The sequence below is a fragment of the Lates calcarifer genome, linkage group LG14, assembly GCF_001640805.2.
Source record: "Lates calcarifer isolate ASB-BC8 linkage group LG14, TLL_Latcal_v3, whole genome shotgun sequence".
Classification (NCBI taxonomy): domain Eukaryota; kingdom Metazoa; phylum Chordata; class Actinopteri; family Centropomidae; genus Lates; species Lates calcarifer.
Window position 1 is genome coordinate 3,771,885 of NC_066846.1, and position 22,959 is coordinate 3,794,843.

General features: G+C 40.4%; 1 protein-coding gene across 1 annotated transcript in view; it reads right to left on the reverse strand.

The window, feature by feature from the left end:
• Nucleotides 1–22,959, reverse strand: part of nrxn2b (neurexin 2b) — a 609,692-nt gene that overhangs the window by 519,234 nt on the left and 67,499 nt on the right. The window contains 1 exon segment of the mRNA XM_051075715.1: nt 20,343–21,752. Within this exon segment, the coding sequence (XP_050931672.1) occupies nt 20,343–21,054 (712 nt within the window). The 5' untranslated portion in view covers nt 21,055–21,752.

A 22,959-nucleotide genomic window follows, 5' to 3' on the forward strand; every position in this document is an offset into this window, starting at 1 on the left:
TGGTGCGGCTCCCTGCAGTCAGAGAGTGATGAATGTCAGAATGAATGTGAACATTACAGTCTGCCAGGCAAGGCCAATGGATTTTGGGTTGAGGTGTCCAAGTGAGACTGGCGAGGTGTTGATCAAGTGGAGTAAATGTAAATGTACTTATATGGCCTAAAAAGCCAATAAAGCATGACTTGGAAGAAGAGTATTCTACTCTGTGTTTACAGAGCACACCGGTCTCTGACTTCAACTCTATTGCATTGTACTAGATTTAATGTAATTAAAATTAATAGATAGCATTACATTGAAAAGAGCTCATTCTGCTCATGATGTGCACTGTAAGCTACATTAGTAAGATATCTACCATAGCACATTCCTTGGTCTGGTATGGCACAAGTAGTTTGTCCATTACTGATGTAATAAACATCAGTAATGGACAAACTATTACTATCTGACCAATTATCACAATATTGAATAGCTGTAAACTGAATTTAATACCGTACAACTTGTACCTATGATGCATGATTCTGTATAACGAGACAAGCACAAAATAGCACTAATCCCACTAAACGTATTTTTGATAATGAACAGAGAGTCTTAAATCAAAAAAGAGGAGGGTTTCTAAATTTTGCAAAAACACCCACTATTAAATTCTCTCTATATCCCTCTCTTTGAATTAGTCATACACTGAATTACTGCTATCACAATCATTATGTGGCCTAGTGGATGGCCCTGAGGTTTATTAGCCTGCTCTTTGCTAGCAAGAGCTCCATTATCTTATTGCCTTTAATGTCAGAAAAATAAGGGGGCAAAGTGGGCGATGGCTGCTGCTGCTTTGGGCCACTGCATTCAGCTCTGAGAGAGCTGGAAATCCAATATTGCAAGGAAGATAGATGTTGAAGAGAAAAGATAGATCTTAACTCGAAAGCTATTACAAAGTCTATTGTTTTTCAATGCTGATGTAAATTACCTCAAGCAGCTTCAAGCGCCATTTTGCATTCCATAATTCATGTTTGTTGCAAAGGGAATCAAGTAATAATAGCTTGATGTGTACGCCACATTCTAAAACAATATTTATAATTTCATAATCAAGACAAACTACAGATGCATAAACATCTAGATAACATACATACATAACCATACCTGTAAAAATCTGCCATATATTCATGAAGGATGAAAGAGGTTTGACTAAAGAATTATGGGAAGTGGGAGTAACATTATGCTTTGAGTAAACATGATGGACTTGTCTGTGGTCTTCATTTTAGTTAGGAGCACATGAAACAATAGCAGGATATGAGAATCAGTCTCAACTGTGGTTTTCTCTTGCTTCAATTTGATTTGCTTGGCCTTCCAGGGAGTGACTAAAAGCTATCACATGTCATAACTTGTCGTTTTGTACCCATCAACCCTTGCATTTTAGCATCTTTGTACTTGGTTCAGAGTACATTCTCACTCTTAATGAATCACACTACCTTTTCCCATGTAAAAGGACTTGGTGCTGCACTTTCAGTCATCTGAGAGCAGTTATTTTATGCCACACATGTTAAAATACATCAGAAGATACTGTATGGCATTGTTCTGACCTGCCCCAGTGAACCATACTAATGGAATAAATGCCCCAGAGTTCAACCAAATTCCACTGAAAATGCTTGTATGTGAACACAACCTGAGACGAAATTTACACAGTGATTCACATCTACAACCAAGAAATCCAAAGACACAGAAAGATCACAGAGGCAGACAGAAAAAAAAAAACTTCAAATCGCTGCTTTCTCTGTTAAGGTCAACCAATGCAGCATACACCAGATCATCAGAAACCACAGCAAACAATCACAACTGCAAAAACGCTATTTTGTGAAAACATTTCATAACACCAAGGTAGCACCTGCAGTTGCACAGTACACAAAGTTTACCAGAGGTTTTACTTGACAACCACCTGTCTCTGTTGAACAGCAGCTTTGTTCAAAATGTTTAGCACCAGAAAAGAAATGTGATCTCTAATTGGAATGCATTATGTTTACCAGACACAGGCAGAGAGTGAAACACACTCTGGCCACAATGTTGTAGAAATGTCTGAATGTGTTTGAGGGATTGAATTCTGGCCTGTGGCAGTACTGTACCCAAAAGGGGACTCCAGCTCTTGCTAGCGACTCAGGACATCCATTTCTGCCTGAAATATATGCATTATTGTCCCTACCCAACCCCTGACCTCATCTCTAGCCCTTAACTGTCCCCCATCCAACTAAAACATTCATCATTCCCTTATGTGAATGTGGCAACAGGCACACAGGCTCTTCTCCATCCCTCAATGAGACAGCAGTCATTGAACCATGGGGAGGGAATACGGAGCAGAGGAGGTGGGGTGGAGGGTGTACCAAGCCATTGTTTCAGTCTTGTTCACCAGAGTGGAAGTGAAATGGGCTGTGGGCGTTATGTAAAGGGACAGTGTGCCGATTTGTATATGAGCACGGGGGTCAGTGAGTCACCCAACAGAAAGGCTACATGGGATGCACAGCAGGAGGAGGCACTGCTGGAACACATCCAGAATGAATGAGTGTAACAATAGGTGGGATGTCAAAGATACTGTGATAGCCTTTCTACCAAATACAGCCAGAAAATATTTCACAGACAGCAAAATGCAACGGGTAAAGTAAAATCTCAAGTTACATGGGCTACAAAGATTAACTGCTACAGCCGGATATCCAACTGCACCTTACATAATTCCTTGCTTTGTCTTAATTCTGCTACATGCACACATGACAGTTACTTTACTATAAAAGTGCTCAATGCCACAACTGTTTACTAACTATACCTAACGCCTTAATCTCTGAGTATAAGAACTGATGAAGATTAAAGGACAGCAGGTTCATAGGATCATACTCCACATGTCCAGCTGCCTGTCCATCCATCCATCTATGTCTGCTAGGGAAAATTGACTTATTTGCTGAGGCAAATTGCCTCTGATGTGACAGCTTGAACCAAAGGCAAGCCTTACAGGGTACCTAGCTCTGGCATTTGTGCTCACCCTTCACTTCTCCCCCCCTAAACTCTCTAAGATGAGAGCATTGAGCAGCTCTGCAAGCTACTGATGTGTCACAGACAAATCACTGCAGTGAAAGTTGACTGGACTCAAGGCTTGCTGCCAAAAACTTAAGAACATAAGAAGGGCTTTGGAGGAGACAGAACTGAAGGGAGTTGACTGGTCTCCTTTATTCGCTTCCTCCTCCAGGTAGCCACATTCACACTCCAAGAAAGCTTGATCCTCATGTATGCAGGTCAGACAGAGTCAAGCGTATAATACATGTTTCAGCAACTAAGGCCCTCAAGCATGGGTGTTAGAATTTACTCATTTTACCAGCTGTTAAGTGTTTTTGATTTTCTCACTTACGCTGTCCTTCTTCATCTGTCTGCTGCCAGTGTTTGATGTAATCAGAGTTTGGGACTGCTACACAGCTGAAACTTTTGGACAATTATGAGTTTATGATTGCCTTTGGCAGTGGCACCTGTCTATTTAAGATGCATGAGAAACAGCAGCTGGGTTCTCAGCTGGGCACTGTGTGCTGGCTTTGGTCAGGGGCAACAGGTGAAAGTATGAGGACAATGGCTCTGGATATGTCATCTACCAGCAGTACAATGGAGCTACTTGGACACAGTGTTCAAATATTAAAAAGCAGCCTAATTTCTATTCTCTGAATAATTAATTGCACAGTAATTATTTTTCCACACTGAGAGGACCACAACATTGATTTTGCCTGTTTAGCCTTTTTTCTAAAAATCACAGTCTGTATATTGTATTGACCTAGATATAAGATGAGCAATAACAACAATAACAAGGTAATAAAAAATCCTTTTTATGCAGTATTGGGACCAATTACATCACTACAGAACATTCTCCAGACCATACTACAAATTTTAGACTGACTTCCCATCTTACAACCAACCATTGGTTTCCATTTATTCCATTCCATATCACAGGTTATCTTTCATTACTATGGGTTACTACTTAGAATCTCATGACCTGGAACTTCCCATGAATTTGTAAGGCAAAGGAGGATGGTTTCATCTTACTCTTACACTCTATTTTACAAACTGGGAGGGATCTGATGTACATCATTGAAAAGGTAACAGCCAGACAAATGTGTGTAAAATGTGCTCTTCATTGTTCATAATCACAGACAGTTAAAATCTTTGCCGGTGTAAACACAGTAGTAGTAAAAATGACAACATTTTGTTTTTTCATAGTTTTCATATGATAACACATCTGTCCTACCAATCACAAGTAACAGCTGCTTGACCAATCACAGGGGACAGCCCTGGGAGCAAGTACCCAAAACTTGATTTAGTACCACCCCTTGAAGGGTACTGAAAAAAAACACTACAAGTTCAGTTATTGGTGACTGTGTAAAAGGGCTGCAAGTGTCAGTCATCAAAGGCCAATCTAGACAAAACGTAGAACATGCAATGGTCGCAAATGTCAAACTGCTGTTTGTTGTCGATGTACTATTTGGTATAAATCTTTTTTTTTTTGGTTGTTGTTTTTGGATTGTTTGTGCCTTCATGTTAACAAATACCTGCATGTCTTGCCCAGATATACAAAACCACACGGATGCACCAGATTTTGCCCAGCGCAGGGGGAGCAACAGTGTGCGGTCAGCATTACCTGCAGCATTTCACGCCAGGCCTCTCCGAGCAGCGGAGGAGTCCAGACTGTGTTATTTCCACCTCAGTGGCATTCTACCTGCTCACTGGCCTGCTCCCGTCCCTGCTGCCCGCCACCTGTGCGGAGCGACAACGCACATTCACACACACACACCCCTGCGCACACACAAACATACATCACTGAAAAACCAGGCCATATCACAGTAGTTACCTGGCTGAAGACAGACGAAGTAAACAGATCCATCTCTAGCTCATCAGCTCGTGTAGAATCTGTGTCCAGTTTGGGGTAGGTTTGTGCATCCCTCCCCATGTGGATGTTTGTGTGTGAGTAAAGTATAAGAATAAATGTGTCACACTGGTACAAATCCAGCACAGTCATAGCTCAACATTAACACCCAGGTGGGAGAGGATAAAAGGATAATACCAGGTTGATCATTCATTACCAGCTATGCGGGTGTGACTATTGTGCCTCGTTGTCATGGGAGTATCATGGGAATATATTTATTTTTGGTCCAGATCTTGCCTGTTCAGTGCAAGATTGTTCTTCCCTCTCGAGGGCCAAAAACAGCCTCTCTGTCATTAGCAGCACAAATAAAACATGGAACTAATTCTTACCCCCATCTGCCCTTACTCTACAAAATCACCCCAGAAGCCATTTTGAGATGCTTGCATCATGGTTTAGACAAAAACATGCGGATGATGATTGTCTAGACTTTTTATACATACATACATACATACACACACATATATATATATATATATATATATATATATATATACACACACACACACACACACACACACACACACACACATGTGTACATGTATGTACACATATAAGCCAAGATCAACACTAGTAAAGATGAAAAAGCGCAAAAAATTGAGCCTGATAGAAAAATATGGATGGGTCCAGTGGGAGGCAAGCAGCAGATGTAGTTTGCAGATGCAATTCTGAGTCACTATGATCTCAGTGATCTCACCTCCTCCAGTGGCAATGAAAAGTCAAGAATACAGCAGGAGGTTCTTGATCATACAGTACAACAGAGATACAGTGAACGGCTGAGGTAATATAATGTTCTAAGTATTATCTGGATTACAGTATCAGCTTCAATCAATCCCTCCCACTACATATTTGACGGAAGCTTTGCGTCGTGATGCAGGATCATGTAGCTAAAAGTCCACCAGGGAAGATAATCCACTCTCTTGTCTGTACAAGCTGGCATCCCTCCACCATTCTGTGTTCGAAGGGAAATAAAGAGGGTCAGATTTATTGGTATTCAATCACACACTAAAGCAACGGTCGTTCCTGGTGATTGCTTTCAGGTAAAGTGACTGTCAAAGACTTCTGCCTATAGAAGCTCCAAGAAGCAGGGGAAATGAAATCACACTAAAGCCAGCTCTGCCTTTTCATCACAATAAAAAGGGGAGCTGGTATTATCCCCTCGGAAGGAAAAGGGAGAGGTGAACTGTCGGTGCGTAATAGACCTGATGTGGTAAAGTGTTGAAAAGGTCAGTGCATCTTCTAGAGTTAAACCAGGGAGAACAGCTCCAGTGACAATAGAGTAATAGCATTTTTAAGCTTGATCAGACATGAGAACAGCAGAACAAGTCTCTTTGGGATTGTGATTTCTTTTATCCCTTCTCTCTTTATTCTCTTTTGCTCTTGTTATTGCCTCCATATTCATGAGCCAAGTCTTTAACTATGCAGTCTAATTTTTACAGTATTTCACAATTTACAATGGTACTGTCTGACTTTGTATGACTTTGTTGCTATGGTGGACTTAAATTAAACCAAGGCTAAACATCAAGCGTTAGGGGAAGGCAATACATTTATTGTAACTCTGAGCTGTGAAAGATGATTCAAAAATGCATGGCTTAGTGGAATACAGAGACAACAGCTGGCAGAGAAAATGGGACTAGAAGCTGTGCTCATTGTATAAACTTGGCATGAACTCCTGGCATAACAAGATTAACCCTATTTTCACAGGACCTATGTCTCTGCATTTACAGTGAAATCGTGTAATTCCTAACATCTGAGATGACCTCCAATCTGATTCTACTCTTCAGTGTAAGTTATCTCTTGGCAATAACCCTACACGATGGAGGGAGGCGATGATAAAGGCTAACCATTATCACCAGCACACACTGCCCCTGGCATTCTACCATTTACAATTAGTGTACTATATGTCCTTTTCAGGCTCCAATAGTCAAAAAGCCCTTTAATGAGAAGGCTGTGAGTCAATATTTACCTACCCTGCGAGGCTTGTGAGCAGTGACGCCAGAGGATGTGTGTCAATGTGTTTGTGTGTTTATGGAAATGTGTGATTAAGTCCTTTTGCTGAGAAGGATGGCTGTGAATAAATGCGATGCTATGTTGTGATGACTGCTCCAAAAGCATGGAAAGATTGAATAATTACAATAATCATTTCAGAATGTAAAAATATAGTCTGTTTTCTTGCATCACATTATCATATTATCATATTGATGCTGATGAAACTGAAAACTGTCATTAAGGTTCATGCCTGTGTGGTAAAATATTCTTTGTGTCAGTGGGGGGAGCCGGATGTTCAGAGGAGAAAAGGTGAAACATCTTCACACACACTGAGAGAGAATCCTGTAGTACATTTCTTTGTTGTTCCTTTTTTTGTGGATATTTCCATACCATCTGTCAAGCTGGCTGTGAGACACAGAGGCCATGCTGAAAACCTCACCACTGAGCTTTGCACAAACTGAGTCCCACTCCCCCCCACATACATCCCCTGACTGCATTTCTATGCTTTCCCGCAGACACGCAATCTAAAGGCTGGAATCACAATGTGCTGCCCCATAGCACTCACAGTGTGCCCCTCAAGCTGTTCCATTTTCCCTGACAAATATCACCCTGGTAATCCATCAGACACATAAGCCCATTCTCAAGACATTGGACAATTTTGTCACCCCTCCTCCCACACTGTTATGTCATGCAATATTTTTCTGTCCACCAATTAGCCCAAATACTCTCTTAAAATCTTTGTGCTCTCAGCATGCTCCATCTAAACCTTCCCCATGAGTCCCATTCTCTGCCATATGATTGATGAGTTTCCACCTTTGGCAAAACTCTTGTTTTGCTGGTGTCATTTGCTTATCTCAACGTTTCAGCTCAAACAAGATTGGCCACCTTATTTGTGACCTCTATCAGTCACTGCCCTATTGTCTGTACAACATGACACTTGGCAGATAGGGAAATTAGGCTAATTCACCAAGTTACTGCCCTGCGCAGAGAACATGCCGAGTTTAATCGTAGCTTAGTCAGGAAGAGAATCATGTTGCAGTTTTGCCCTAAATCTCTTGCATTATATGCTCTCGCAGAATCGGACAGACTGAGTCAGATTACCACAGCTCTTCGTTAAGTCTAGTTATTTCATTAAAAAACGCTTAAGTCAAATTGGAAGTAATGTAAAAATAAATAAATAAATAAAGTATAAGTTTTATCCTTGATGTTGTCAAGTCTCACTTAGCTGTGAGGCGGGAGAGGTCTGATGAGCCACAAGCACAAACAGCTTGCAACTTGAGTGACGGCATTACAGCAGCAGGCACATCAGCAATCAGACCTCATTTCCTAGTAATTTGGTGTCGCCGGCGCTGTATTAACTCCATAGGTGGTCCCGTCTGTTTGGAAGGCTAAATAAATAAATAAATGCCATAGATCCGACCCAGTTCACAGGAGATCTATAAAGTAATAATGAATGCCACCCTGTCTGTGCAGAAATCAGCAGTGATGGCAGCTTAGTTCCTTTAGGTGGTCTCCAAAGACCTATTTAAGTCCCACATGTTGTGATAAAGGCTTCTCCTTTACATGCTGAATATAGAGCAGGGTATTTTACACCTGTATCAACAGTGGTTCAAGTCATACACTCAGTCGGGTCCATGGGGCACGACAGGAGGTATCAGAGCCTTCTCTACTCCATTTATCGATATTGTTATATTACAGTAGCAGGGGTCTTTGGGGGTCTTTGGCTGGTGAAGGGAGGGGGATTACAGTCCTCTTTTGAAGCTCAGCTGGCAGGTGCTTGATTGAAGTGGAATCCCAAGAAGAGGAAAGTGACTGAGGAATGGTGAAGGTTTCCCCCTAGTCTGTGTCGACAGCAGTGTCTTCTGAGCCTTGCTGTGTTCCCCACACTCTTCCATGCCTTCACGCCTTTTTCACCCCGCTGTTTGTTTCCCCCCAACCTTTCTTCCCTGCCTCCCTGTGTATCTTGTTTCTGACTCAATGCACAAGCAAGCTGTCCAGGAGAGAGCCACAGGGGGTCACCTGATGCATGGATCTCTTATCAGTAACAATCCAGTCAGTCATCATTTTCACTAGCAGCCTGGGGTTACAGAGCAAAACTGGTTGACTGAGATTAACAGTTTGCAATAACTAAGGTGTGGTGGGGGGTGTTCAGCTCTTTGCTATCTTTCTTTCCCACCTCCTTGCTGAGTTTCTTTCTACATCCTTGCACATGTAGGTGCAATAAACCAAGCTTAGGTTCACTTCCTTGAGGTTCAGAGAGCAGATGCCACAAAAAAACACAGCACAACTGTGACTCAAGTTGCTAGACCACAATAACACAAAGGATGAACATGATGGATAACTCAAGGTCAAGTTGAAATGAAGAAGTGGCAGAATATGACCAGAATCAACATATATTAATGCAAATATAATGCTGGTGATGTGTTAGGGGGCTTCCAGGTGAGTGTCCATGTAATATCCAAGGACCATATTTATCTTGATAATATCTGCTTGTTATTTCATGAAAAATAATATCTAGGACCCTGTCTTAGAAACTTATTGAGTCATTTGGTTTCACTGGTGACCCTTGAAACCATTGACACAACAATAGTTACCATTAAGCCCTGTGGGAAAATGTGGTTGCTGCAGTTGCTATGATATAGAGTGTAAGCAAGCACAACATACTATAAATACATAATATAAACAGGAGAAGCACTAGGCACTAATAATCAAACAATAAAAGCAATAAACTATAAATATTTTATGTATGACCTTGTCATAATGCTGTTCATACACAGTCTACAATATCAACTAGTAAAACTGGGACTGGGACTGCTAACATTTGCGTTCTTTCATGTTTACAAAGTATTCTAATAAAAGTGTGAGAAATATAGAACATTATCAGAGTTAAACATGAGGATACATCTGACGACGAATAGAGAAGAAGAGCTGCGGTAACACAGTGTAGCGCTTTTATGTGTAATTGTGCATAAAAGATATTCCTTTTATTCCCATGAACCTCCTCCTGCAAACATATATACGACCCTTATTGTGCTCTATACTGTGTAATATTGTGACTTTGAAATAAAATGCCTTTTTCAGCCAAATATAATATTAATGGCAGTGTAAGGTGATTGACTAATTACAACTAACCCTAATTAATGACTTCTTCTTGAATTCTTTGTTATGTATTTCTTAGTTTTTCTGCAGACTATAGCTTCTGGGGAGCCGCCTGTCTGTTGAATTAACAGCATACACAAATAGTCAGGAGACCCTGAAGGTATTCACAAAAGAAAAAGCCTAATTGCATAAAGCTATGCTCCAGATACCAAAAAATCTATGTATATGAAATTTAAAGCCATTGACATGAGTACATTAGGATCACTGATGCTGCACAGTCAACAGAGTAAAAACAGGTCTTCAGAGAATCCTTTTATTGATCTGCTATGTCGTTGCATTAGAAAAGCTGTCTGATGTACTCCAGCCAGGTGTTCTAATTCATGCATTGTAACGAGACACAACGAGTCAATTTTCTCAAGCTATTATTTTGAAAAATCCTCTAGAGTCGCATGCACGTGTGCAAATTATCAATAACTGTCTCCTCTGTAAATGCTGTGTATCACATTTGAATTACATAGTTATGCTGCATTGACACATGGTCTGTGGGACCTCAGCACACCAAGGTGGTTATTTAATGCAACAGGGTAAAAATACAGTTATAAAGCTTTGACAAGAGTGAATGTCATAGACACTGTTTTTTCCCTTTGTTTTGGGCTACTGTTCTCCTACAGCTCAGCAAAAGTGGGATGAATAGCAAGTGACATGTGGCAGGGGTGTGTGAGCCAGACCTCTCACTCACTTTTCCATTTGTAGAGTGACAGCTGGGGTAGAGGGCAAGCTTTAATTGTATGTGACGCGTATGTGCCCAATCACTCTGGCAGGGACCTTCAAGTCAGTAAAGACTCACCTGAGAAAAGGGTGAGGAAGGTGGTGGGCTGGAAAAATCAGACTGACACTCTCCCTGGAAGCCCATTGCTTCATTGCACCTATCCCACCTACATCCTAAGTTACCGCCCCACTGCCTCATACAAGTCAAAACAAACATGTTTTCAGTGTGCTTAACATTCACCAACTCTTTTAAGTCAGGCAACTTAACTTAACACTTTAATCCATTAATGCTTGCATTGCATCTGCAAGGGGAAGCAATCCGCATGAAAGTATTCATACAGGTCAAAAAGGGGGAGGACTTGGGGGATTAGGGATTTAAGGAAGTTTCTCATCTGGAGCAGTTGTTTTGTTTGTGTGCCTGTTGCTTGTTTGTTTCAAATGCAACAAACACCATGAAACACACTGGATCAGAATCAGTCATTTGTAGTGTAGATTAATATATGGCCTTTCTCTCCACTCAGAAGAGAGTATGAAAGTATGAAAAACAATTAGAGTTAGAAAAATAAAAATGACAGGATGGCAAGAGAGAATGAAACAGGCGTGTAGCACAACATGCTTTGATCAAAGTATGAGGAACTGAGGAACATTGCTCACCTATGCCTAAATAGTGTATTTTGCTTTGCTGTCTGTTCAAGAACGCTGGGAATCAGGAGAATGGAGGCCCAGGAGCATGTATCTTGACTGGATGTTCATCAAAAAAGCAGACTGCACAGTGAGAGTAGAAAAAAAGAAGAGGATGATGGATAGAGAGTGACAAAAAAGACAATCGGTTACAAGAGAGAGAGATGACGAAAGTGAGATGATGGAAGAGCAATAAATTAAATATTTATTAGATACAGTGTATCCCCTACCACTGTCTTAGCAGGGCAGCCCGTCCTGCCAACGGGACCCCCCACCCTCCCAAGAAAAAGCAAAAAATAAATAAATAAATAAAAATAAAATTTAAATCCCCATTCCTGTTTCACATGCATCTCTGTGTACATAGATGGACAGACGTCAACTCCAAATGTCCAAAAGTCAGACCAAATTATTGTTTTTTCCATGCATCTGCAGACAGGCTAGTCCTAGTCCTCTCCTCCAGCATCCATATACAACTATAGAAGTATAACATTATGTATATGATTGTAACATAAACAGATGTCCATATCCATGAACACGGAACCACTATATTATATATATTACAATATATATTCAGATCTTTAGTCATGGGATTGCATTAGATCCACTTGTTTCATTTAGCAATGAAATGAATCTCTATCACTTTAAAGGTGGCAAATACTGTTATACTAGCAGCAAAAATGCCTTAAAACCCTTGGAACAACAGTTTTGTTTGTTTGTTTGTTTGTTTGTTTTTTAAGAAATTCTTTCCCAGATTACTTTTAAAGGAGCTCCCCTTAACTTACATTTTAGTGATCATTTGTGGTTTACAATATTCTTAGAATTATTGAAACATTTTTTATTTACTATATGCATTGAGTTCCACAATTTATTATTATTAATAATAATATTATTAATATTATTATTATTATGAGTAGTAGTAGTATTGGTATTATTATTAATCATAATCATAATCATAATATCATCATGTACATTTACTAATTAGTATTTTACTCATATTTATGTACTATGGACTGCCTAACGCTCTTTGGATAAGCATTCTATAATTAAGTCCGTATTACATATATTACCATTCTGACTTGAGGGGAAAAACTGTACCACTGAAACTTCACTTCACTACACTAAAATGTTTCCACAGTCTTCCTCTCTATGCCTGTAGGGTACTACCCAACACAAACTGAAATTTAGGGAATTGCATATTGGGTAAGGGAAGGGCAGAAAAAGCCGTAATGATAGAAAGATTACGACAGCCACTTTACAAACACAAAGTCCCAACAGCACAAGGCAGGAAAAATGTAACACAGCAGCTTTGATGAACACCAACAAAATATCAGCAGTCAAATCCCATGGAGACTTAAAGTGCGAGGGGCTTCATTAGACTTTGTCAGTGTAGTTGGTTAGTAAAGGCAAAAAGACACGGCATGGATTCTGTCAACCGTATTGCTGATAAGGTTATCTATGGAACCTCTTCAGGCGGCCTTAAAGGCTACAGCCCATTCATTAGCACTTACTTATTTATGTATACAGGACAAGTTAATTGGGAGTTCAATTATCAGGCAGTGAGCCTCCCCCCTCCCAAACCACACAATCAGCCATAACTCCCTCCGCCTCCTCCCTCTGTGGTTGCCAGTGGGGAGTGCAATTATCACCATGATGTATTACTCTCCTTGGTGTCCTCTGCTCTTTGCCCCAGTCCTGTTCTGTCACCATCCTACCCCAACTATAACCACTAAAATTTAAATGTCCCACCTCACTCAACTCACATTTTGGGATATTTAAAGAACTATGTACAACATAACCTTACATCCATGAGGCAACAAGGTTTGTATCATGTCAACCATTCCTGCGTTCTATAATTTGAGCCACTGGGTCAAATTTGATGGAAAAAATTCTGGAATGCAGTATTCTTTAAGCACAAATGCAGCTAAAACTTTCAGGATTGCAAGCAATAGCAGAGGATGGAGTGAGGGCAAAGCTGATAAGAAAATAATAAGTCTTGATACTGTGCCTATGATAGTTTGCCTTATTTACAATAATCAGTGGCATTATACCATATTCATGGTTAAAAAGTATTCACAATTTAAAACTGCTGCATGTAGCCTTTATGAAACTGTGCAAGGTAGTAAGACTTTTTTTGTCTTACATGCTGAGACAATAGAAGGTAGGATTATTTTCAACGTCATTGAGGGAACCTTTTTGTCTGAATGTAAATTAATATAATAAAAACAATATTCAGGTCTGTGCTAAAAATGACATAGAACTGCAGCATATTAAATGCCGAGTTCATGGGTGTTGTGGTGTTAAGAGTGGTGTTGAGCCCTTGTCGTTCATGAATTACAACAGCTGATAAACCCAGATTACTCTGGCCTGTTGGGGAAAATAGCATCTGTTCATGGCAGACCGTGTTAAAACATCTCCACAGGCTATAAAAAGGACAGTGTGTGTTTGAAGTTTGACAACTTGACTCCCTGAACACAGCTCTCTGTCTCTCTGTCTCTCTCACTCTGCCGCTAGAGGCTCGCCTAAGGTCACGGCCTTCTTGCTTGAAGTAGGAGGGAGGGTGGGTCTGCCTTCCCGACATGCAGGGTCCAGGCTGGTAAACTGCAGGGCTCCAAAGGGACCCAGGTTTCTGCTATATTCCAACATATATAATAAAAAGTGATGATGAAAGTGAATTGGAGAGTAGTGAGCAGTAATGAGCTAAGCAGCTGTTTCTGAACATTCCTCTATACGGCACTGCCAAGTGGGAAAGGGCTGCTGCATCAACCTTTTTTCCTCATAAATGGTGATGTAGTGTTTACTTCACTGCCAGAGAACAGACAACAAATATGGACAGAGAGCGTTCAATTTTCTGTGACACTGCCAGATATAATTTCCTGTCACAAGCAAAAAAAACGAGAAGTAAACCATATCTACATAACTAATTAGGCTAGGGAAGATTACTTTTCAAATGTAAACCATAGCTGGCTGCTGATCATCCCCTAAAAGTGTAATCACTATAATGTTACATTACTATGAATACAAATTTTCATGCTTAAATCTATATTATCCAATTAAGACTCCCCAAATGTACAGAGAAATCATAGTCATTGATGATTCACACACTCAATACACTAATTATGCACATGAAATGGAAGAAAGTGGACTAGAAACTTCAAAATGTATCTTGGGACATGGGTATAGCACAAGTGAAATGCAAGCTACTACGCAGCCTGTGCAAACAGCTGCAGTGATCACAAAAGAAGCGTACCAGATGTACATGAGACAGATAAGTGAAAAACATCTGTAACATTCCTACTGTTGATTTGCCTTTTCTGATAAAATTAGATTTTAACAAAAAAAAATCTCTCACTTTGGAAATTGCTAGCATCTAACCTTAAAAATCAATATGAAGTAATTAAATTCACTAACCAGTGCATTTGCAAATTGATACCGGGAAACGGCTAGAGACATCAATAAATTCAATATATGCTGATTTTAGGTTTAGTTTTATTCTGAAGTCTAGTTTGTCCCAAGAAAGTAGTGTCTTGTAAGGAGAACACTTCTCGCACGCTGAATTCTAATGAGTTGACTGGCTACTGTGTCAGCTGTTTATGGTAATTTACAGGAGATTATACAATTAAAAAAAAAAAAGAAAAAAAAAAAAACACATGACAAATAGCTTTAAAGTCAGGTGTAAATCCAGCCTCAGTGGCAGCCTGAAAGACTGTTCAGTTTGTTGAGTAAATGAATGTATTAATATCGCAGCACTCATTTTCACAAATTCATTTAACCTCTAATTACCCTGACTTGAGAGCTCATAGCTGCCTTGCCCTGCGCTGCCGTTTGGGGGTCAACAGAGAATAAAGCCAGGGTCAGCATCAATTATAAAAACAATGGCCCACAGAGGCACATAGCGGCTTTAATTACAACCCCAATACTAAAAGGCTTGCCCATAACTACTTCTGAATATTTCAAAATGCAAGCTAATGGGAACAGAATCTATGATTACTGCAGGAAAGATACACCTACACGTGTGCATTACGCATATAGATGTTTCAGTATGCTTCCTGCTCTTATAAAGTGCAATCTGAATTTTGTCCATGGTGTCAAAGGTCAGTTTAAAAAAATCATCAGGCTGACTGTGTGATGCTAACCTTCAACCCTCATCCTGTCTGAACAACCTCCCACTTCACCTGCACAATATTAACGTAAATGAACAAAAATGCTAGACATGGATGAAGGGTGCTAACGGCTGAGTGAGATCACTGGTATTCAAATGAACGCAACAGGAGATACAGATTCTACAAAGAGAGTAGTGGAATAAAAAACTGTGCTTGAGGGAGATGAGATGGCACAACCTCCGTAAATTACAAAACCTCAGCTGTCATATTCAATTTTCAGATTTTACAGATTCCACTTTGGGCTGACATTCATCATTACAAAGGATTTCAAAAGTCTGACAGAAAATATTTTTGTAGTAAATTAGACTTTTGTGGCTAATAGCTTCTATTTCAATCATTTGTCTAAACTTTACTACAGGCTATCAAAGCATGGATGTTGGATGTGCATCTTCTGAGAAGATTTATGTAACACAATGTGGCCATGATCACATGGTTATAACTTGGCTCTTTTCCTTTCCATCTCTGCCTCAGACAGACTTGAAACTTGCAACTTCTTTGTGTCAAACTCCATTCTCTCTTGGTATGCTCTAATGTTTACATCAAAGCCTGCCACTTCCAAAGCCTTGTATTCCTGAGCATACAGCAGCTAATGGTAAAGAGGACGGTAGAGAAAACCAACAATTTCCCACTAGTGATACTGGTTTAAAATGGTACCATTTTTGTCCTTCTCTGGCATTTAAATGACACTGAATATCACAATAAAATGTTAGCTTTAATCCAGAAGCATATCCTGTACAACTGCTTCAAAACTCGACAACAGTATATTACACAGCAAACTATATTAAATATTAACATTCTGCCTCTTTTTGTCCTTGAAGACCCTTCTGTAGCTCTCTATGAATGATGGGTACCCTTCACTTGTCCTGCAATTTTGTATAATTATCTGGTATCCATGAAACACATCTGTTTTATTTATTTATTCCATTTTTTCTGTAAAAGCCCATTAGCAATTGTTTTGGTGCTTCACATCCCAGTGCTTCTTCTCACCCACATGTGAAAAGGCTGTTTTGGCATCTTTTGACACAAACAGGCTAATGAGCGGCTGCTCTGAGTGGCAGCCATACTGGAAGCATGTTCATGTTAGAACTGATCAATTTCTGACAAATATTGCAACAGAATATCAATTTACTATTACTACATTCCTAAATGCAACAAAAATGCTAATAACTACTACAAAATATCCTTGAAAAGAGAATTCCATATATCTAACCATGCAGATAGTTTAGGTTTTATCTGCCCAAGTTTTGAATTGAGGTCTGCCTCCACCCCAAAACAATGGATACAAACAGAATTTTTAATTGTGTTGCTCACAGCATTTAAAAATAACAATCAAAAAATGTCAACAACATGCCAGAAACAGCCATGACTGGAATGTGTTGTGGCTACTCTAGATAATCCACAGACCTCAATTTTTTTTCAGGAACTACTTTCTAACTACAGAAATCAAACCTGTCTACAGCTTTGTATGAGGATTATCCAGAGTAACATGGACAATGTGCCTGGAAGGATATACCAGTGCTGAAATTTCAAAATGGAATTTCTTCAGTACTATAAGCACTACAAATGAAGTTCCATTTAAGAGTGAGCAATAAGGATAAAATCCTCTGTTAAAGTATATATAATTTTGCATCTCACTATCAGTACGCAGCTTGAGATAGTACATTTTCTGGAAATCAAATAGAAAACTGTTTGAGAAAATGAGCTGACAGTAATATCTGTTTTTGTCTAATCTACTAAACTGGATGCGAGACTGTTTTTTAATTCACTGCATGGATACAAAAATCTAATTAAAATTCAATATTGCCTACAATGTCCTACTTCAACCAGAAATATTCTGAATTATTTAACAGAAATGTAACAGAAAGCAGAAGTATAAAAGACCTCCTCCTTTTTTTCTGTATTTTGGGTGAACCTACCCTTTTTATTTTAAACTATCTTATGTGCTTTGTCCTTAGAAGCCACCATAAAATAACCATAAAATGTACAGAAATGTTGCAGAGACCTTTGCTCTACTTATTTTTGGTTGTTAGTAGTTTCAGTGATCCAAGAATCCAGGCTTATTCCACTGATTATACATCTCTGTGAAGAAGAGCATCAGCTAAATGCCTAAATGATCAAGTAGCACATCATGAATCATCTAGAAGTAGACACATGAATATATTGCAAGTGCCACATCTCATCATTAAAAATGTTCCCACGAAATGATGCGCTCTTCCTCTCTGAAGTGAGCAGGCAGCAGCCCTTTAAAAACAAGCTTTCCTTTGACATTGCCCCTTCACCACAGAGCTAACACAGCGAGACATGGATCTGTTAGTACAGACATCTAAAGTGTCTTAAAACCAACTAAAAGAGTGAGAGAGAGAGACCTTTACATTCCCACCCACGTGTTAGATAAAAGGAATAAATACACCGCTGCACTGGCAGTCAGCCATAATGACCCAATTTACAGTCCTCAAACCAAAGAACATCTCTGAAAATAAATTAACACCGAGCAAATGAATATCTTCATGCTGTCTTTCTTGCTCTTGCTCTCCTCTCCATCTCTCACTGTTGATCAGCCATTTCTCTATCCTTGGTTTCCTCTTGTTCTGTTTCCCTCCTCCTTGCCTCCATCTCCATTCTCTCCGTCTCTCTCTCTGCCTCTATCTTACTGTCTCTCTCCATTTCAAAAGGACAAATGTTTCCTGCAGTCACTGTAGCACTGCATTGGTATTCTGCTCTCAATTTAGCCAAGAGCCAGGCAACAGTATCTGCTTCCAGCAACCACACAGCAATCTGACACAGAGCACAGAGAGAGAGAGCAAGAGAGAGAGAGGAGAGAGAGACAGGGAGAAAAGGCTTGAAGAATTAAAGTAACTGTGAAATATGAGAGAGAGACAGGACGAAATAAAGAGACACACAGACCTATATTGCTGTCCAGCAGTGACATCATTTGCTGTGCTTTGGGGTCTCTAAACTGCAAGAACTCATCCTCAAGAAATGAGTGATTGTGCTTTTGTTTGATTCCTCAGAAAGCACAAGATGAAACAATACAGATGTTTAAGCTAGACTGTTCTAGACTTTCTACATCAAAACTTAAAGGCTTTGATCTAAATCATGGGTGCATGCTGATTTTATTCTTATTACTTGGGATCTATCAAAAGCAATTCAACAAAATTTGAACAAAATATTGTGTTTGTTTCTTTTTCAATGCTGTCAAAGCTTATCTGTGAGTGCCACAAAAATACAAGACTTCAAACAATTGGCACATTACTACTGGCAAAGTAGTTATCTACCGTTTGAAGATTCAGTAATTACAAGTCATTTCATCACACAGAACAAGGTAGGAGCTACTGAGTCTATTGATTATTATGTTATATTAATAGCATATGGAACAGAAAAAAATTAGAGATAATGTAGGATGAAGGGCTTTTCCCCACTCTTACAAATAATCCAGACAGAGCATGCAATTTCTGATGGCTGAATGGGGAATGAGAGAACTCAAAAGTAAGGTGTGGAGATGCAGACAGGATGAAAGAAAGAGAGGAGTGAGATAAGTGCAGAAGGAGGAGAGGTGGGAGTACGAAGTGCTGACAGCAAGTAAAGGTGAAAAAGAGATAAGTGGAGTAAGGGAGTGAACTTCGGGAGAGACAGAGAGGGGAAGGGAGGTGAAGAGAGATGGAAAACCTAGATAGCCTTGAGAGGAGAAGGTAGAAGGCGGGTAGAGGAAATGCTGCAGGACAAAGAGAAACAGAGAGATGGATGAACGTGAAGGAGAGGGAAAAACTATAGATATGGAAATGGGATGTGTCAGTTAAGGAGGGAGCCAGAGGTTTAAAACAGAACAGAGTTTGACATGAGCTGACAGCACAGGAGCACAACCCAAGAGCAAATGAAGGCACGAGCAGGGTGTACGCCAGAGACAATAGGCTTGGAAAGAAAGAAAGCAGACAGAGAGAAAGAAAAAGAAAGAGAAGGAAAGAGAGAGCAGACGGAAAGAAACCCAGTCAAAAAGCAGACCTACAATGTGTGATTTTGCATTTGAAATAGTCTGTTTAGATATTCAGCACCTTTGATGTTAAGTATTGTCTTCAAAAAAAAAATCCCAGCCACATTCAAAGTAGCACCTGTGCCATGTCTGAAACTCTTGTATGAGTCACATAATCCTAAGAAAGTGTTTTTTCTTCCACAACTCAATCTTTCAAGCAAAGAAACTTCTTAAAAACAAATCTGACAATGGAAGACTGAAATAGCAAAATGTCTGCCTCAAATATTTTTTCCAGAAAGCAACATACCGTCCTTCCTCTTAGCCCTCATTGGGTCTACATCTCAACTATTCAACCCTACTACAACACCAACATCCTACTGCCTCACACCAAAGAAATGAGTCACTTGTAACCTCTCTGCATGAGACTTAAAAAAGGTCAAGAAAAGACTATTTTAGTATAATTTATACACATCAGAACTGCCCAACTCACATTACCATGCAGAACCCCTAGTAGCACTGACCCCTCAGGAAACTGAACAGCTAAAAAGAGACCAAAAAACCTCAAAGGGGAGGGACAAATCTCTACTAGCTCATGACATAATAGAGAAGTAAGAGAGTAACCACACAAACAGAGGATATCCTTAGCCACAACAGATTTAAGTTAACTTATCATGCTAAGAGGGAGCATATGCTGCTAGTCATTAATGCAGCACAGGAACAAGAAAGCCAGTACAACATGGTGGTTCCTTACCTTCCTTGCAGTACTTCCCCTTGAAGCGGGTGTGGGTGCAGTCACAGTGAACTTCTCCATACTGAATAGAGCAAAACCCTCCATTGAAGCATGGGTTCTGTTTGGTGCAGAGGTACTCCAGGTCGCTCTGAATGCCCTGGCTATTTAACAAAGTAGGGGGCATCTCTCCCACCTTGAGATTGGAGATCAAGCCCTGGAAGGGTGGCTCGTACTTCACTGTGCTGGACGTCAGCGCAGAGAGGCGCACATCAGGTGGGATCCCACCCACAAACAGGTCACTGACCACCGCCATCTCCTTCCTCTTGGACTTAACCTCAGCCACTTTTGTCTCTCCGTCCACCATCAGAAGGGTCTCGCGAAAGTTGCGGGTGAGCAAGACCATGTGCCAGCGGTCGTCATTCACCCGAGTCTCCATGTGTAAAGTGGCTGGCTCGGCACAGTGGATGGCGAAGCGCAGCTGGAGGCGTCCGCCAGCGATCAGCAGCTCCAAGAAGTCACAGTTGCCACCATCATCCAGATAGAGTACCAAGGCTTTGCTAATGTTGGTCTTGAGACTGAAGCTCAGTTCGCCCACTGATCCAGCTTCCCAGCGCCCATAGCGTGCCCACTGGCCAGGAGCCCCACCAAATTCCAGCATCTTCACTGTACTGAGCAGGCTGAAGAGGGCCAGAGGCCACAGGGGCCAATACAGGAATCTTAACCCCCTTGTCATGCTCAAAGTTCCCAAGTTTCCCCTTCTCTACTTTATGCCTTATAGGTCTAATGAACCACAGAGGTAAAGGCCAAGCTTCACTGTAGTTAACAGATTTCAAATGTAAACAATAATTATTATATAACACTGAACAACTGGGATATAAAACTCACTGGGTAAAGTAATCCTCACAGGGGCCCTACTACAATTTTCCTGACGAATCAGCAGTTATTTCCCCTTCTCTCTGATGCTCTAATTCTTGTCCTTATCCTGACTCTCTCCTTCGTCTCTCCATCAGTTGGTGCCTCTGGGACTTGGAGGAAAGGAATGAGGAATAGCGGGAGAGTAAAAGAGGGGGGAATATGATAATTTCAACGCAGCCTTTTCTTCAAAAGCCTCTTGGTCTATCCTGGACCGAAAATAGAATCTTTGTCTCTAGAATCCAGATCTCAGTGCAATTTCCAGGAAATGTGAGCTTCTGCCAAAAGCTTGGGGGAAGAGTTGTCCAATTGTGATCTTTCTTTAAGGGGAGTGCAAGCAGAAGAAAATGAGCAAAAGAGAGAGAGCCGTGGAGGAGATGGGTATTAGAGCTTGCTGGTGTCTGATAGAGCATACAATATATTCATGGTTTCAGTGTAAACCCATTCTTCTGGTGGAACTTATAGACCGTGAAGCTTTAAGCAGGTATGAGTCCCATCATTACGGTGGCAGGTGGGGGTCTGGAAGAAACACACAAAAAACAAAAACAACTGTAAATTACATGCAAACATGTTCCAGTGCATTTCACTTTACCTAATACATACAAAAAAGAGACTGTCCACTCTAGATCACTCTGTTGAAAGCCTTAGAAGATTTTTTAATTTCCTTTATCTTTCATCTGCTTTGCCTGTAGTTTGCTTTCGCCTGCAGTTTTAGACACTATGCACTGTGTATAAAAATCCCTACACTCTTTTTCAATGGAAAGCTGACACTTCAAAAAAAAAAAGTTTGTCTGGAGTCGAGTAATAAATAAGCACTTTGAGTTTTGCATGGCTCCATACTTCCCAGAGGGGCCTGAGCAATATGAATGTCTTATTTCATCTGCTCGCTCTCGGTCATGTCAAGCAATGTACTGAACCTTAACATAATGGTTTCATATGCAGTGAAGAGAGCTGTCATACATTTGCACTTTCTGGCCAACGAGCAAAAGAAAATATTTGATAAATCACACCCTTTCACTGAGGTGCACACACACTATGGACATGCATATGCAAACACACACATCATTAAATCAAATGCGATTCAGAGTGGAGTGCTGCAGAGTCAATAGCTATCTGAATAGATGGTCTTGACCCTGGGGCTTGACCTCACCCCTACCCATTATTTCTTGAGTGAGATTTAATTTCCATCACAGATAGTCTACAATTAAAGCTAGGTTCACCCCTGCTTATGTTCCCTTGTGCTATTCTGCTCAGCTTCAAAGTGACAACAGCAATGACACTACCATGCACGCAACGGAGGGGAGGGAGGGTGGGAGAATTACATACAGAGAGAGAGAGAAAAGCAGCATAATCATTATCTCAGAGGGGCGAGGCTTAATGTTGATGGAGAAAGATGAGGGAGGACAGAGGGGACAGACAGAGCTGTGAGAAAAAGAAGAGGGAGGATAACAAATAATATTGGGGCTATTTTTCTCTGAGTGACAACCATATTGGCAAGCAAGAGAAAGTAATGCTGTCTTCAAGTGGAAGAACACGTGAAGCACAGCACACATCCTGCTTGTCATTTAAGCATTTTATGTTGGGGAAAATTAGCTTAGGCAGCTGACAACAAAAATGGGCACTGCGTCATTTCAAAAATACAAAAAAATAAAGACAAAAGTTAACTAACAGCTACAGGAGCTGACATTATTAAAGAAAAGAAAAATGTCACAACTTCTGGACACTA